The sequence below is a fragment of the Mytilus trossulus genome, unplaced genomic scaffold (assembly GCF_036588685.1).
Source record: "Mytilus trossulus isolate FHL-02 unplaced genomic scaffold, PNRI_Mtr1.1.1.hap1 h1tg000234l__unscaffolded, whole genome shotgun sequence".
Lineage (NCBI taxonomy): Eukaryota > Metazoa > Mollusca > Bivalvia > Mytilida > Mytilidae > Mytilus > Mytilus trossulus.
This window is the reverse complement of record NW_026963315.1, coordinates 3222938-3241593: the sequence shown is the minus strand read 5'-3', so window position 1 is coordinate 3241593 and position 18656 is coordinate 3222938. Positions and strand designations below refer to the sequence as shown.

The 18656-nt window shown below is 33.2% G+C and overlaps 1 protein-coding gene across 1 annotated transcript in view; it reads right to left on the bottom strand.

The window, feature by feature from the left end:
- Positions 1–18341, bottom strand: part of LOC134701272 (uncharacterized) — a 33109-nt gene extending 14768 nt beyond the window's left edge. Inside the window, exons 1-7 of the mRNA XM_063562397.1 lie at positions 18308–18341; positions 17037–17135; positions 15598–15699; positions 14363–14461; positions 13948–14046; positions 1382–1483; positions 256–363 (exon numbers count right to left, since the gene is read on the bottom strand). Of these exons, the coding sequence (XP_063418467.1) occupies positions 256–363; positions 1382–1483; positions 13948–14046; positions 14363–14461; positions 15598–15630 (441 nt within the window). The 5' untranslated portion in view covers positions 15631–15699; positions 17037–17135; positions 18308–18341. The remainder of the gene's footprint in view (positions 1–255; positions 364–1381; positions 1484–13947; positions 14047–14362; positions 14462–15597; positions 15700–17036; positions 17136–18307) is intronic.
- Between the last annotated feature and the right edge of the window lie 315 nt (positions 18342–18656).

The following is an 18656-nucleotide window of genomic DNA, read 5'->3' as shown; positions in this document are numbered from 1 at the left end:
TTTACATTTCATATTCAAGTATTAAATTACTCGATTATATAGATGTTTTTCTGCATCTAACATGTCTAATTTAATTTTACTGTATAAGTATAAAATTTTGATAAACAGGAAAATAGATGATTATCTATAGATAAAAAATAGAGTGCAAAACCGGTTAAACCCAATGACGTTTCCTTAATGGAGGAAAACTTTATTATCCTGTAACGTAAATATTTGCAATTGAAGAGATTCGCAAATATTATTTGCATAATGTACCTGTATTATTAGTTCCAGCATTTCTAGCATTGGTAAATCTAGTTTTCTATAGCTAGTCTCAACTGAATCCCTATATACTCTCTTAAAACTATCAATCGGTGTCTCACCCTGTAACACACTACATGAATTGACATATTTCAAAGTATTCAACCTGTTTTCGTTTATGTTCAAGTTTTTTAATTGTAATGAGCGTTACGACGGATGCTCTAAGAGGACCATATACTGACCAGATTTCCAGAGCATCACGTTATAGTTTGGTTAATTTTTCTTAGTCCATTGCTAACTTTGTACAATTATGTGATACAGTTGACAGTTTATCTTTGATTTTTATTGGTCCTTGGTAAAAACATTGTTGATAATGTTTTCTTGTCATGTAACTCAACTTTTCGTACTCCTTTGTGTTTTTCTTGTGATTTAAATTGTTTTCCCATGAATCTTATAATTTTCAATAGTCGATATACGTCTTTCATTTCAAAGTGCTCTGACGTTTGTCGGCCTTTTTAATGGCCTGCTGAGACGTCAGACTGCATCAGAACTATTTTTTATTTATTTTATTCGAGATTATATGTAATTTTCACTGTAACACGAAAACAAAATATCTTGCTGTATGATGTTGTGATATCGAAATATTTTTTCATAGAACTTGGAACAATGGATGCCTTTAAAGCAAATAATAAGCAGTTCGAATTTCGCAATCGGGAAATATTTCAGACATCTGTAAGTGAAATGAAAGAACTTTGCAAGATGCTTTTTCTTTCTGTCTTTTACAATGTTTTGTACGAGTTAAGTTGTATATGAGTACAAATACCAGTCGCCATGTAGGGGTGCAAATAAGTTTCAATTTGAAATAACGATCCCTTTAACTCAACAAACGTGTTATCGATAAAACAGTGAAACATTTTTATAGTTCACCGGCTTTAAAATGCATTTGATGCACAATTTTATCCTTTCTGAATTTTTACTAAATATACTATACTGCCAATATGTAACTTAATAAGATATCAAATCAAATATGCATTATGAATATCAACATGTATGCATATTATTAGTTTGCCTCTTGTAGATATAGATAAAGATATAGATATAGATTAAATCATCGTGTACCATAGTAACAACAAAATCATACCGAGTTATTTCTAATCCTTGGATCACTTCCGGAAGTCAACAATATTCTGAATATCTCCGGATGTTTACATTCTGCAGCTAAATGTAATACAGTATCACCAAACTGGTAAATAAAAAGCTCGTGTTAGTCTTAAAATAAACTAGAGGCTCTAAAGTATGGAACGCCGGAACTGTCTTATAGTGTAAATATTTAATGTGTTTTGTCGCTTTGCCTTTACGTCCTGTCATTTCTTCTTTATGTTATGTGCAGATGCCTTTGTATCCTGACACGGCATCTCTGTGTTATGTGAAATTAGTAATTTGTTTGGTCAAACAATTGTATGATATGCCATTGCTAAACTTTGTTGTGTAAAATATGCATTACATTATGCTGTAACTACTATATATTCTGTGAATACTTCGGAACTTTATGAACAACCAACTTTACATTCTCTCATATTTTATCTATGTTGTGTTTATTCTTCTTTCACGTAAGTCAAGTAATAATTGCGTCCTGTCTCAAGTTTTATTGTTATGTCAAATGTTCTAAACGTTTTGTTGTGATACACCTTTGTTCTACGTAAATCTCATGACATTATAGTCTTTTGGCGTTATGTTGTGTTTATTCAGATGTATCTCCAGTGAAAAACATAATACATCATGGTATAATTCATATACGTTTTGCCGTACAGTAGATACTCTCTGTGAGCATTCATTGCGTCATGTGCAAATACCTTTTACATTATGTGCAAACAACTCAACGTTTTGTGCAAACCTCGTTTACGTTATGTGCAAACATCGTTCACTCTATGTACAAACATCGTTTACCCTATGTGCAAACACCTATAACGTTATGTGCAAATACCTATTAAGTTATGTATAAAATCTACAGCATTATGTGCAAACACTATTACGTTATGTGCAAATATCGCTTACATTATGTGCAAACCCCATTTAAGTTATGTGCAAATTAGGAGATAACTGTATTGTATTTTAAGCTTGGCCTTCGTAAAACGTCGATTTTACTGTCGCAAATTGAGTTTACCTAGCGACGCGGAGCGGAGATAGGTAAACGGATATTTGCGACAGTAAAATCAAGTTTAACGAAGGCCAAGCTTAAAATACAATACAGTTATCTCCATTCTAATGCCACATATTAACATAAATTTCATTTAATGAATATTTTGGCTTTAAAATGCCATAAATGAAAAAGTCCGCGAAACTGTTGCATCGTCTTTAGCATTTAAACAATGTGACGTCATATGTATGCTCTGGTTGTCAAACATGAATACTAAACGTATTTCTACCTTTCGTACGCTTCAAAATGGTTTCAATATAGACAAAAAGAAGATTTTGAGGCTCAGAATGTGACTATCTTGTTTATTTTTTGAGAAATTACGAGGAAATTACATACCCAAAAAATATCGGAATTCAAAATGGTGGCTTTCTTAGTTACGGACTGGTAGAACGTGGAATCTAACCCCTCAAAATATTTGTCAACGTCCAATGAAAATTGTCGTTACAAACTTTATGCATTAGAATGCCTGTTACATTATGTCCAAACATCTATTACGTTAAGTGCAAACACCTATTCCGTTATGTCCAAGCACCAATTACGTTATGTGCAAACACCTATTACGTTCTGGTAAACGCTTTTTTGACACAGATTTAAACAAAACGCATTAGTGATATACACTTTGAAAATTAAGAAAATTATAAGTTTTAGCTTTCTAAAAAGCACTGAACTACTTCGCTGTATTCTTCTTCAAGGTAATATCCATTGGATGATGAATGTGAAGTGAATGTAATATGTGTGCATCGGGTTGTTGATTTAGTATTGGAAATGTAGTATTTTTTTATATTGATTGATATAAAAAATGTTATATAAATATTAAGTTTTCTGTTCTTCTTAAGGAGTGTGCGTTATACATCCACTCTTTTTATATTTTGTTCTCTTTACTGATTGAAAATTAAAATATTTACAAATATATAGACATGATTTTCGAGGGTGTGCCAAAATAGACAAAAGTCATAAAATACTTTTAATGCATTTTTGAAAACATTGTACGGGAACATTTTTAGCAAACAAATCGTACATATTGCAGATTAGCAATGCAAGCAAAGACGTATTAATGATTGATATTTCAATTTTCAATTTCAGTGTGTAATATATGCATAATAAAACGACCATGAATTAATAACATTTGATCTGAAATGTAATACACACAGTTAATTTTCCGGCACTTGATGGCTCAATATCCTCAGAAGAGAACAGTCTGTAAATATTTATCTCATTTAGGCCAATAGTTGTTGCTGAATTTCAGCCACATCATGAAGCAACCAAACATAATTTATATGCGAAAAGTAATTATTTCAAGATAGCGTGTATGTCGACTGAAACTAAAAGGTCTACCCTGTTATTCGAAGCAACAACAAAAAAAGCTACATGTAAAAAACAAAATGCAACCTCTTTTCTTTACGGAAAATGTGAACGGAAAATAAGTTGATATAAAAAAAAGAAGACGTGGTATGATTGCCAATGAGACAACTCTCCACAAGAGACCAAAATGACACAGACATTAACAACTTTATGTTACCGTAAGGCCTTCAACAATGAGCAAAGCTCATACCGCATAGTCAACAATAAAAGGGCCCGAAAATAATATGTAAAACAATTCAAACGAGAGCACTAATGGCCTTATTTATGTAATGTTCTTTTTCATCTGCATCAAGCGGGTCATTTCATAGGTCGCCATATCTTGCATACATATGCATAATCATAAAATATGGTTTTGGAAGGCGCCAAATAACATTTATGAATTTTGACAAGGTCAACACATTATATATGCGTCTATTCAGATTATATTGACTGAGGGCGAAGATATTTTCTCGCAACCTCTTATCTTGTATTTTTTTTTTAAATTATCGGGGAGTTTTGGCAAAACTGAGTCCCAAGCCCCCTCTTAATCAAACTGCTTATAGAACCAACAAACGCAGCTCCATCATTTTCAAAAATTCTGGTTTCGCCACTGGTTATTGAATGAGAAATCAAAAGAGGAAAAAAAGAGGTTTTTTTAACATAAATTAATAATATGAAAATTTATTTAAACTCGTTTGAAACATAAATAAAGTAAACATTTTTTTAATATTTTTACACATGTACAGAAAAGGTGTGTTACTGCATGCGGAAGAATATCTCAAGAACGTTTCCGATGCAGAGTTGTCTGTCTTTGCTTCCTCTTTCGTGTGACATTAGATATAGGAAGATGTGGTGTGAGTGCCAATGAGACAACTCTCCATCCAAATAACAATTAAAAAAAAAAAGGAAACCATTTTAGGTCAATGTAAAGCCTTCAACACGGAGCCTTGGCTCACACCTAACAACAAGCTATAAAGGGCCTCAAACTTACTAGTGTTAAACCATTCAAGCGGGAAATCTACGGTCTAATCTATATAAAAAAACGAGAAATACGTATATATTACATAAACAAACGACAACTACTGTACATCAGATTCCTGAGTGTTTTGCTGGAAAATATGATTGCCCACTCAAATGCAATCTTTTAGAAAAATCGAAAAATTACAGAAGAGTGTCCACCATGCACTTGCACAGCACTATAACTAATATAGTGCAATAGAATGATATACAAATGGATGAAAATTATATATACATGAAAGCTGCGAGGGTACAGTGGCATCCATGTACACTCCCTAACGGGATTAATGGAGATGTGTCACTAACGTATATTTATACGACAATTATTTTTACAAGGACAAACAATCCCCACCCAATTCAACATAAAGGGGGTGCTAGGACACCGGGAAGTCTGTTATTGTTGTGGAGGAAGCCGAAGTACTCGGAGAGAACCACCGGGCCACTCGGTGGAAACAGACAAACCAGAGAGATATCAGAAGATTGATCTCCAGGTCAAAGTAGGGACACTCTGACCAACCGAGGCCCCCAACGTACCCATTCTAGTTTAAACTCCGGTCTGGGTACCAGAGATGTGTGTGAGAGGGTGAAAATTACCCTTCTAATGTACTGATATTTTTAGCACCCCGAGTGAGAGTCGAACTCGGAACCTTCAGCACTGTAGCCATCGGTCTTAACCACAAGACCACGAACTCACAAGTATTAAAATAATGTATAACAAAAAAAACACAGTTTAGACGTTAAGCACGTTATTGCGTCAATGCCGTGAAATGCGACAGAGCAATTTGATAAGTAGCTCTTCTATGAAAACTAACTAGTTCAGCTTTATGAAATTTATATCCATAGATTAGGCAGGTATAACTGATTCCAAAAATATTAAAAAATATTTTTTAACTTTTCATAATAGTTTCAAATAATGATACAAATATTACCAAAAACGTCAAAAATATGCGTGTCAGACGTAACAAATTATTCGCAAAATAACTTTTGCGGGAATTTTTGTGGTCTAATAAAAAGTTTAAAATCCGCGAAAGTTCGCATGAATGATAAACGTCTAATATAATTTATGAAGCCATTGCTGTTTTTTGTGTTGATTGAACGGTAAAAATTTATTTTTTTCAAAAATGAATAATCCTCGCAATGGTCAGGTTTCTGAAAACGGTAAGTTATCAAAATTTATCGCTTTTTAAAATATCAGATGATATAAAATTTTGTTTTTATAAATTATTCCTACAAATGTGCTTAGATAGACCTTTTCAAATCCGGAATTTTACAGCACTCGCACAACAAATAAAAACGCATTGTCCTCGAGAAAATGTCTTGCAAGATTGTCCAATGTCGAATTTCGCCGCTTTTACAAAAACACCGTTAGTTTCAACGTCATTTTATTAAATATTCAACTTGTAGCATATAAAACAGTGCTTTTTCGTAATTGTGCTTTCACCCCACGATACGATAACATACTTTTTGATAAGCTGTTAAGTCGAAATGACTTCGTTTTTTAACAAATCAAATGTCTTGCAAGTTTGTCCACTGAGCAATTTTCTTACGTTTTGAACGTTTTCGATTCGGGACGCTATACATATATGTGTTTTCAAATTATTTCTAAAAGTTTGTTCTTTGTTTTGGTGTTAAACACCACATCATGTATCAGCGTCATTTGTTGTATTTTATTGACCTGTCATCAAAGGTAGGAGAAGCCGGACATCAGGCGACCTTAAGTTAAAATATTTGCAATAACTGTCGATTAGGATCGGAGTCGAACAAATCTCGCCACGAGCGTATCTTAAAATTGCCATGCTTTTTATCACTTTATATGAACTCATTAGGCCAATCATCCTCCTAGGCCATCGAATTTGAAAGCAGTTCGTATTATCATATGATATATGAACGATATTTCATTGTTTTTAAATAACAAGTACGGTTCGATTTTATGTTTTAAGATCAGAGGACAAAACAAAATAACCAATTTACAAATTTAGAAAATAGATAGAATCATAGAAACCACGATAAGAACTGCAATATATAAAGGTAGTTATAATCAATAGAAAATGAATAATTATCTAAAATGAAAAAAAAAAAAACATATGGTAATTTGTCTTTAAATAGGTAAAATATTAATTACAGAAAAGAAGAATTTCATATCCGAATTAAATATTGTAAAGAAATAAAGAAACTAAAAAGAAAAGAGCAACAAAATAAAAGTTACAATAAATATAAAGAAAATTACAACACAAGCCGAATCTGAAGTCCGAAAAGTTCATTTGCTTGCGTATCTACCAGTAGTAAATATTTCATACATATTCAAGACTTTGAAATATCCATATCGATCAAAAATGATTACAATCAAAACGAACAAAGTATACTCGATTACCGACGTAAAACGTCAAATTTTAACGTTACCAATTGGGACGCAATATCTTGCGTAACGTCTTACTGATGATTTGTATGACTTATACGATGAGGTTGAATATATCATCCACGAGCAGAAAAAAATATCTTTCTGTTACAGCCTCGGTCACAACTTACCGGATAAGACGAACGGACGACTAACGGATGAAAATAAAAGTAGTCCGTTGACAAAATTGTTCTCCGTTGGGAGTCTGTTGATGTACTGACCAACTAAAACGGACGCCTAACGAATGCATAACGGACATGCAACGGATATGCAACGGACGATAAATGGAGACGTACCGGACAGAACGGATGTCGAACTTTTATCCAACGGACGAGTACCGCATAAAACGGACACATAACGGAAGCATACAGGATAAAACGGATAAACAAGATATACGAAAAAATTTAAGGCAACAATAATCATACATGTAAATCGCATTAATATTGAAAACGTTCTGTGTAACTGGTTTTGGTTTGTTCTTCAAAATGCCGCTAAAGGGCAGTGTCTGACCTAAGAATAACAGCTGCTTGATGAAGATGTGCCCTTATTCTAAGATCGATTATGAATAATAAGAATTCATGAACCAATAATTACATTAGATGTATGTTTCATTATAATACTTTAGTTTGATTGGTTAACTGCACATCCCGTGTTATTCCGTTAGCAATTGCATCACTCAATAAAACTTTTCATTCATGATAGCACGTGGTCCCACAATAAAGTGCACAGGTGAATAAAATACAAAATTTATAAAATTCGTGTTTTCATGATCATAGCTAAAAAAATGTAATTATAAGTTTTGAATGCTTCTTTTTTTAATTTTATAGGGTTGTAAAAGCGTTGACCGTGCGCACATTTTTAGTATGAAGCGCTTCCGCGCTTCATACAAAATGTACTTTGGTCAACGCTTTTACACCCCAATAAATTTACAAATAGAAGCATTCAATTCTTAATAAAAAATCTTAATGGCATTTCTGACGAGAAATTCTCAATTGGCATTTATCCGTTTCATATCCGTTCATCATCCGTTTTATCCGTTATACGTCCGGTAGAAGTCCGTTTCACATTCGTTTATCATCCGTTTTATCCGTTAGACGTCCGTTAGAAGTCCGTTGGTGAACTTATCTGCTAGACCTCCAACGGATGTATAACGGACACGTAACGGATACAAAACGGAAACGAAACGGACGAGAACCGTACAAAACGGAAGGCAAACGGACGTCCAATGGACATTTTATCCGTTGGACGGACGTTCAAAGTTTTGAACATGCTCAAAATATTACACCGGACAGAACGGACGTCGACGGATAAAACGTACACTTGATAAATATGCAACGAACATGGACGGACGACTAACGGATACGAACGGACGTCTAACGGACATGAACGGATTGAAAAAAATTATCCGTTAGGCGTCCGTTCGAGCTATCCGGTAAGGTGTGACCGAGGCTTTACATTACTTTAACGTCACTTTCAGGTAAAGAGAAGTGCATTAGGTTTTCTGAGACAAGTGCGTGTGACCGTCCACAAGAACTTGCGGTCATCCGATGTTCAGTACTTCAGTGCTTTAATTCATATATTTAGCATAAAGATGTTCTCAACTAGTAATAAAACATAACAATAGTTTTATATTTTTTACAAATGTCTTATTGTCCTTATATATTATCATGATTCATTTTGAGAACTCGAATCGTATCAATGACATACTGCAAATTTAAAGATTCTTGAAAACTGGGAGTTAGCTGGCAATTGTTGCATGGTGCTTTAAACGGATGAACAACAAGGTTCCAAAATTCAAATAATACAAAACATGACAAGTGAACTTTCTTAATTTATAATCAGTAGCAGGAAAAATACAGAAGAATTTTAACCTTCCCTTTCGGGTTAAGGTCTGTCACAGTTTTATTTTCGTTATATAGGTGATTTTTTTTAAAAGAATTTTGACTAAATATGTTACGTCGATTTCAAGGCGAACAAGATTGCATCAATGCAATATTGTTTCCGCACTTTGAGGATAATTTGGATTGAATCATATTAACTTCATGCCTCGCTAGCCATTTATAAAAAAAAAACACGTCTCGCTTTAACAGTAGCCGAGAAAAGGGGGACCGATATGTCTAAAAATTCGTAAGGGTTCCGCGGAACCCAGTGTCTCGACTACTGTTACTGTTAATCGCAGGCTCAACAAAAATGAGGAAAAAATCAATAAAAATATTCCTCTTGATACGATCTTTGACTGTAAGAAGCTTCTGTCCACGTTTGGTAAAAATACAGGCTAGTTTATGAATCTAATAAATGTTTAAAAAAAATTAACTTCAGACTGTAATGTTAACTGGAAGTCCATTCATAAGTAAAACACAGGTACAAAATCTTAACAAAATTTCTTTCCAGATACTAGCTTTTGATCACAAACAAGCGTCTGTCCAAGTTTGGTACAAATCCAAAAGAGTATAAGAAAGTTATTAAAATTCTAAAAACATTAACCACAGAGTGAATGTGTTGCTTCACAGTGTAAATGTATTATTTCCTTGCAGAAATACCGTATATCCCGTAATATTCATTAAATTTATGACTTTCCGTTCGGATAATAAGTTTATGTTTCTAATTTATACGACGATATTCGTTGAAATATTGAACAAATAGATAAATTCATATCAACAACTGTGGAATAATGTATTGATTATAAATGTACTTTGTCGGTAAACGTAAAACTTATTTGTACGAGCTTTAGAAACAGGTCGAAAAGCGAGGCCATAAGGGGATCTATAGTTATTTATTTCTTTGTCATTTGGTCTTTCGTGGAGAATTGTCTCATTTGGATTCATACCACATCTTTTTTAAAAGATAGTCAGTATTTTCTGAAATTTAAAGGGAAAATTATGTTATGATGACCATTTTAGCAACGAAATTATTTATTTATTCTTATAGACAACAAACGAAACGATATGCACATAAATTATAAAAAAAAATAATAGAAGAATACAATAACAATTTACTAAATTATGTATTTTTTTTTATTATCGTTCTTGATGACACGATTCGAAAAGTTACCGGACGAAATACGGATAAATGAAAGTCATTATCTGGAGTAACAAGTTGCGGGGATTTAATTTCGAGTAGGGCCAGTGAAGGTTAACCCTTTCTTTCAGACTAATATTGTCATTCGTACCACATCTTCTTTTTTTATATCGTTTTGTTTCTTTCGGTTGCACCTCTTGGAGAAACTAGAGTCGTGTCTGTATATTTGTTAAAATTTTCAACAAGTAAAGAGAACGAATTTTCAAATAAAATTGAGTATGGAAATGGGGAATGTCAAAGAGACAACAACCCGACCATAGAAAAAAAAAAAACCAAACAGCAGGGATGCATAACGCACACTTTTAAAGTGGTGCAAAATAATTTCCCATAAAACTAGATACATAGTATGTATATAGCATTATTACACCAATCAATATAATTATGGAAATCAACAGTTTGTTAGAAAGGTCAAAACTTTAATTTTCTTCGTTTTCAAAATGCATATCATTGAAGCGTTTTGTTTTAATCTGTGTCAAAAGAGCGTTTACCAGAACGTAATAGGTGTTTGCACATAACGTAATAGGTGTTTGGACATAAAGTAATAGGTGTTTGCACATTACGTAATAGATGTTTGGACATAATGTAATAGGCATTTGCACATAACTTAATAGATGTTTGGACATAATGTAATAGGCATTTGCACATAACCTAAATGGGGTTTGCACATAATGTAAGCGATATTGGCACATAACGTAATAGTGTTTGCACATAATGCTGTAGATTTTATACATTACTTAATAGGTATTTGCATATAACGTTATAGGTGTTTGCACATAAGGTAAACGATGTTTGCACATAAAGTGAACGATGTTTGCACATAATGTAAACGAGGTTTGCACAAAACGTATTAGTTGTTTGCACATAATGTAAAAGGTATTTGCACATGACGCAATGAATTCTCACAGAGAGTATCTACTGTACGGCAAAACGTATATGAATTATACCATGATGTATTATGTTTTTCACTGGAGATACATCTGAATAAACACAACATAACGCCAAAAGACTATAATATCATGAGATTTACATACAACAAAAGTGTATCACAACAAAACGTTTAGAACATTTGACAAAACAATAAAACTTGAGACAGGACGCAATTATTACCTGACTTACGTGAAAGACGAATAGACACAACATAGATAAAATATGAGAGAATGTAAAGTTGGTTGATCATAAAGTTCCGAAGTATTCACAGAATATATAGTAGTTACAGCATAATGTAATGCATAGTTTACACAACAAAGTTTAGCAATGACATATCATACAATTTTTTGACCAAACAAATTACTAATTTGACATAACACAGAGATGCCGTGTCAGGACATACAGGCATCTGCACATAACATAAAGAAGAAATGACAGGACGTAAAGGCAAAGCGACAAAACACATTAAATATTTACACTATAAGACAGTTCCGGCGTTCCATACTAAAGAGCCTGTGTCGCTCACCTTGGTCTATGTGAATATTAAACAAAGGACGCAGATGGATTCATCACAAAATTGTGTTTTGATGATGGTGATGTGTTTGTACATCTTACTTTACTGAACTTTCTTGCTGATTACAATTATCTCGATCTATAATGAACTTGGCCCAGTAGTTTCAGTGGGAAATTGTTAAAAATTGACTGTAAAGGACAATACATTATTGCTATTTACAGTTTATCTCTATCTATAATAATATTCAAGGTATTAAATAACCAAAAACAGCAAATTTACTTAAAATTACCAATTCAGGTGCAGCAACCCAACATCAGGTTGTCCGATTTATCTGAAAATTTCAGGGCAGATAGATGTTGACCTGATTGATAATTTTACTTCATGTCAGATTTGCTCTAAATGCTTTGGTTTTTGAGTTATAAGCCAAAAACTGTATTTTACCCCTATGTTCTATTTTTTATTCTTGGTTGGATGGCTGGGTCACCGGACACATTTTTAAACTAGATACCCCAAAGATGATTGTGGCCAAGTTTGGATTAAGTTGGCCCAGTAGTTTCAGAGGAGAATATTTTTGTAAAAGATTACTAAGATTTACGAAAAACGGTTAAAAATTGACTATAAAGGGCAATAACTCCTAAAGGGGTCAACTGACTATTTTGGTCTTGTTGACTTGTTTGCAAGTCTGACTTTGCTGAACATTATTGCTGTTTACAGTTTATCTCTATCTATAATAATATTCAAGGTAATAACCAAAAACAGCAAAATTTCCTTAAAATTACCAATTCAGGAGCAGCAACCCAACAACGGGATGTCTGATTCATCTGAAAATTTCAGGGAAGATAGATCTTGACCTGATAAACAATTTTACCCCCAAGTCAGATTTGCTCTATATGTTTTGGTTTTGAGTTATAAGCCAAAAACTGCATTTTACCCCTATGTTCTATTTTTAGCCATGGCGGCCATCTTGGTTAGTTGGCCGGGTCACCGGACACATTTTTTAATTTAGATACCCCAATGATGATTGTGGACAAGTTTGGTTTAATTTAGCCCAGTCGTTTCAGAGGAGAAGATTTTTGTAAAAATTAACGATGACGGACGACGACGACGGACGCCGGACGCCAAGTGATGGGAAAAGCTCACTTGGCCCTATGGGCCAGGTGAGCTAAAAAGGGAATTTGATATCATTTAAAAATAAGATATTTCGTATGATTACCAATGAAACAACTACCCACTAGAGTTCATATAATGTGAATGTAAGCCATTATTTGAAACCGTATTGTCTTCAACAATAAATCATCCCCGACATGACAAAATGTGAAACAAATAAAAAAAAAAAAATTAAGTCCAAAATTTAAAAAGTTCAAGTTATGAAAAACTAACACAGGCATGAACTAAAGACAACCACTGAATTGCATGATCCTAACAGACACATCTAGAATGTGCCGGGGTTACACATGTTTGGGATCGCTCAATCCTACTTTCTATCCGTGATAGTGATGTAACAGCACAACATAAGTACAAACTATAAAAACAACTGTTGCAAATGTCTGAACTAAATAGATCGGTACACAGCACAAAACAATTAACTTTAGAATAAAAGACACAAATCATATAAGAACGCAACATTGAGGATGAATAAAGCATACTTATGGGAATATCAAATAATGATTACAGTCTTCTCCTGCTTTGCACAATGAACGCCTCTCCCGCCATGCGAATGAACATTCAGTTCAAATGTCACAATTAGGATAAAGAACTAGTCGGCAGAATCACAGATCAGACGACTTGCCTTGTTCCAGAAAATCTAAGACCACGAAAATAGGTCAATAGTCAGTTGGTCAACAATTCGTGATGGTGATAATGAAACTGATGTAGTGTCGATTTCAGTTGTTTTCCATGTAACTCTCTTAAGTCAGCGACTCCTCGCAATTGGTTCTGCAATATTTTCGTGCTTTGTAAAAGCCGTAATTGGTATCTAAATGAACGTATTTATACAAATATAGAAACTCAGGATACAAAACTCGTAGAAAAAATGATAGTTTTCAGAGAACATGATATGGTAGTGATAGCAATTTTGACAGTTTATTTGTTTGCCAGCACGAATCTAACATGAGAGTTGTGCATTTTTAATACGTTATTGTTGTATGTTGTGTTAGCTTCATGGTGATGTTTGGTTCAAGTCTCGCATACCCCCATTTAAGAAGTTTAGAACTCAAAATCTAGCACGAAAGATCTTACTATGTTCTTCAAATTTGAATCACTGCCTCGCTCTAATAATACTGATGTTGTGTTTAGTCTGCCACTTTCAACAGCATAGAACAATGGGGTTCTACCATACTGTAATACAAAATAATTAGAAAAAAAAATGAATTAATTTGTATTTCTACAGTATAAATAAACGCATCATAGATACCAGGACTAAATTTTGTATATACGCCAGACGCGCGTTTCGTCTACAAAAGATTCATCATTGACGCTCGAATCCAAAAAAATTTAAAAGCATGTTTATCTACATGAGGCTGTCTTTATTTTATTTATATTTTAGAAAAATTATCAAAATTAATATTGACTGGCAGATAAAAGACGTAAAACATATTGTTTTACTGTAGAGATTCAAATATTATGATGTTACCGGGTGACACACGTTACACACCTTAGCTGCCATATTATGATCACTGTTGGCGTTTAGTAGCAATACCACGACATTTAAGTGTCCATCACCAGCAGCTCTGTGTAATGGTGACTCTCCTCTCTGGAAAATATAAAGTTTACATTATACAATTATGGCCCGTTAAAGAGGTGAATATACAAAATTTTCAACACTAGAAGGTTATTTCATTGAGGGAACAGCCCGAAGTGAAATAACTTTAGAGGGTTAAAAATTTTGGATATACATCGATTCTTACAGTGAATTGCAAATTGTATTAATTCATGAATTAAATAGGTTTTTTTTTAAGTCTTACACAGTTAACAGATAATAATGATAACATGAATTGTTAAGATTACAAATCTCTTCTTTTCAAAGTAAAATCAAAACACCTAAACTCAAATTGTTTGCTTATTGGTAAATCTACAAGAACACCATGTACAATTAAAAAAACAAAAACTATTCCTTCTTCAAAGACTGCTTACAGTTACCAAGAACGATTCAAAGTATTTACAAGCCTCCTCAAAGGGTTTATAATTATGTGATTACTTGGCCGTTTTCATAGTGATTATTTGATTACCAGACCAAATATTTCATGATTATTTGGTTATTTGATAATTTAGAACTGTATTTTTGATTATTTGATTATCTTGTATAGAAAAATTATTAATGATTATGTGATTATATTGACAAAATAATTGTGGTTATATGATTACTTGGACACCCCCAATGAAGGGCCTCATTTACCCAGGTTAATACATGTTATATGAAATCACCAATCATGCAAAATAACATCGTTTATTGTTTATGAAGACGATTTTACACAGAAACTTCGTAAATAGTCCAGAAACCATGATATTGTGTAATGCTCAGACCAAACTACGTCATCTTAATTTAGGAAAAACCAAATAAATATTTGAGGATAGCAGATATATTTTGCTGATTTTCGAATATGATGTGTTGTAATTTTATTTCCTATGCATCTTTAAGCTGTACAAAGAATGTGCTTTTGTAGGTAATGCGAGGTCAACAATTCAGATATTTGGAATGATTGAGCGCATATTGCTAGCAGCACTAACTACTGATATTAAAATCATACTTAGCTAGTGAGGAGGACCCATTAAAGAGTGACTGCAAGGGTATGCAAGTTGCAAAGAAAACATTCTTCAGCAAAAATATTTTGCAAAAACATCGAGAAAATCAATGCTGGAACAAGTTACATTTATTAAGTTGTCACATACCCAATTTTTTATATTTGGATTACCGCCTCGCATAAGTAGTAATTCTGTTGTTTTCAAGTGTCCTCTTTCAGCAGCTAAATGTAATGGAGAGCTTTTTGTATGCTGTAATAAAAAAAAATTGCCTTTTTTGTGAAACTTTGTGAAAGATCTCATGAAAAAGCTTGCTTTTTAACTCAGAAAACATTTGAAAATATCGTAAACATCCAAATGACATCGTGAAAAGTGATCACAAATGACTGGAACTTATTATTTTACTACCACAAACGAAAGCGACATTTGAAAAAAAAATATCATTGAATAAGTCTTTCTGTTTGCTTTTAATCGTGCATTTTACTCGATCTATACATTTTATAATTTCATAGATCATGAAAAAGGGGATAAGTACTTTTTCATCCATTTCCATATGTGAGAACCACTCAGCACAATGGACATAATAGCCAGTTTGAATATACTGTTACAAAAAGGTACAAAAATAATTTCAATTTTGAATTTCAGTAACACATTCACAATTGCATTCGTATTAATAGATTAGTACACGAAACTTTTGGTTACTCATTTTTCCGATGTTTTTTTAGAACGTGGTGATGCCTTATGATTAGATAAGAGTCGATAATCAATCCGCTTTTGCGTGATGTTTAATAACTTTCTATGAATTATCAACGTATTTTATAGGAGTAACATAATGGGTGTCACATGTGGCGCATAATATACTTACCATTCTGAAACACCTGTGATCATACCTAGAGTTTTAAGGGGTTTATGTTGCTCAGTTTTTTTGGGATTTTTTTATACTAGGTTTTATGTACTGTTGTTTATCTGGTTTTTTTTCAGCCATGGGGATTGTCAGTTGATGTTTTACTTATGAGTTTGAGTGTCCCTTTGGTATATGTCGCCTTTCTTCCAGAAACTGTTCATCTGAATTCCCTAAATTGTCCAAATGATCCGTCTTATTAAAAATAAAATTTTCAAAAAATTTCTTAGTAAAAGTAATTACCTTTTAACTAATCAATTGCGCTTTAATGAGTATCCCGTAAAATCAAAATATTGATTCATAACCCATTCAGGTGAAACTTTTATACTCCTTCCTTATTTTAGGAACAGCCACAATGCAATACGGTATATAAACTCATCATAGATACCAGGACTAAATTTAGCATATACGGTATGTTGTTATTTAATTACCATGCTATTTGGTGTTAGATATGCATTTAGGGGCCAGCTGAAGTACGCCTCATGGTGCGGAAATGTCTCGCTACATTGAAGACCTGTTGGTGACCTTCTGCTGCTGTTTTTGCTATGGTCGGGTTGTTGTCTCTTTGACACATTCCCCATTTCCATTCTCAATTTTATACTACTAGCTATGGTGAAATAGTTTTGGCATTGGACATGGTTTGATTGACAATGTCATTTTTATCGTTGTACAACAAATAATAACAGACCCTGGCCTTTAAATCGCAATCAATGCCTCGATCCAAAAGGAGCTGGACTATTTCCGTGTATCCCTCAGCAGCGGCTATATGTATGGGATAGTCTCCATCCTGAAATGCAAGGCTGAAATTTAACCTTTATCGATCGACATATAGATTTTGAGTTGTGTCAATAAATAAATTTAATAATTTTCGTTGCCTTTTTTACTGATTGGTAAATTAAGAAAACAGAATTTAGAAATATTAAAATCCCTTCGGCTAAAATGAATGAGTGCTTCTGTTCATATTACAGTTTAGAATGTTTGCAAATGAACTTGATTTGAAGCTCTAAATACTAACACTTATTATTAAGAATGTTTAACATTAGAGAGATTGAATGCATATTTTATTTGTTTTGGAAAAATCGCTTTTATAATTGATTTATGACTATTGAATAGCGGTATACTTCTGTTGTCTTTATTTATCATAGAACTATTACTTCTCATAATCAACACAACGGGTGGCACTAGTGACGCAGGAATTGTTCATACTTCTTGATCACTTCAGTTTACTCCAGGTATGTGAGTATGTGTTGCTCGATCTTTAGTTTTGTGTTTAGTGTTTTGTGTAAAGTGTTTTGTGGATTGTTCCTCTGTCGTCTTCTATTCGGCCGTGGTCCGTTAACTTGTTGTATTAGATTGCTCAATTGGAAAATTCGTATCTAAATAGTTAATATATCGGAGTATGAAAAAATTGATTGACTCCAATCGGAATTGCAAAATTTCACTCAAAGAATAAAAGATACGCTATTTGGTGATATTAAACTTCTCTGCTTGTCACCGGGAAGAACTTCTTGAGAATTTATCAAAATGTAATTGAATAACAGAATTTGACTTGGAATAAACACTATATGGTAAATTCGTGGTATCGACGTGACTGGTGAACGGAAAGAGTACTCATTTCTCAAAAGATAGAGCTTGCAAGTTTTGGTAGGTGTAGGTAATCGCAAAAAATACATATCAGTATCAGAAATGCCTTGTAGAATAGCTAGTACTCCCAACTGGATTTAACCTGGATAACTGCTGCGATCTTTAACTTGAAAAGTTTCTTTGCAGGCTCGTTATTAAACTTCATAAATTAATACTTAAACTATAAACTGTGCGCTTAGAAAAGATAACTTATTTAATCCGCTATTATCATCTCTCATGTAGGATCAAACGTCTTCCCATTCAAATTCATGTACAATGTTCTTAATTTTTATCTCGCGTATGTAACATGCCCCCCTCTAACATGTATAACGTTACCTGAGTTTGGCAGTTTATATCAGCTCCGTATTTTAAACACCGAATGACACTTTGAAGTCTTTCGTCTTTTTACAGCCCGAAGAAGTTCCTGTGAGGTAACAAACTGTAGTCATCAATCACTTTTAAATAGTATAGAAGTACAGACATTCGTAATATAACAAATCATCTGTATAAAGGTATGTTAAAACATAGTACATCTTGTCCATCAAAATTTCCTTTCTATTTTTGTCATTTGTAACGATTTTGTGAATTAGGTTCAACACAATTAAAAAGCGTAAAATAGGAAACTAGGTGTAATTGTATTACAAAGCTTTTGAAAAATTGTATCAAATACTGTAGTCTTGTGTTA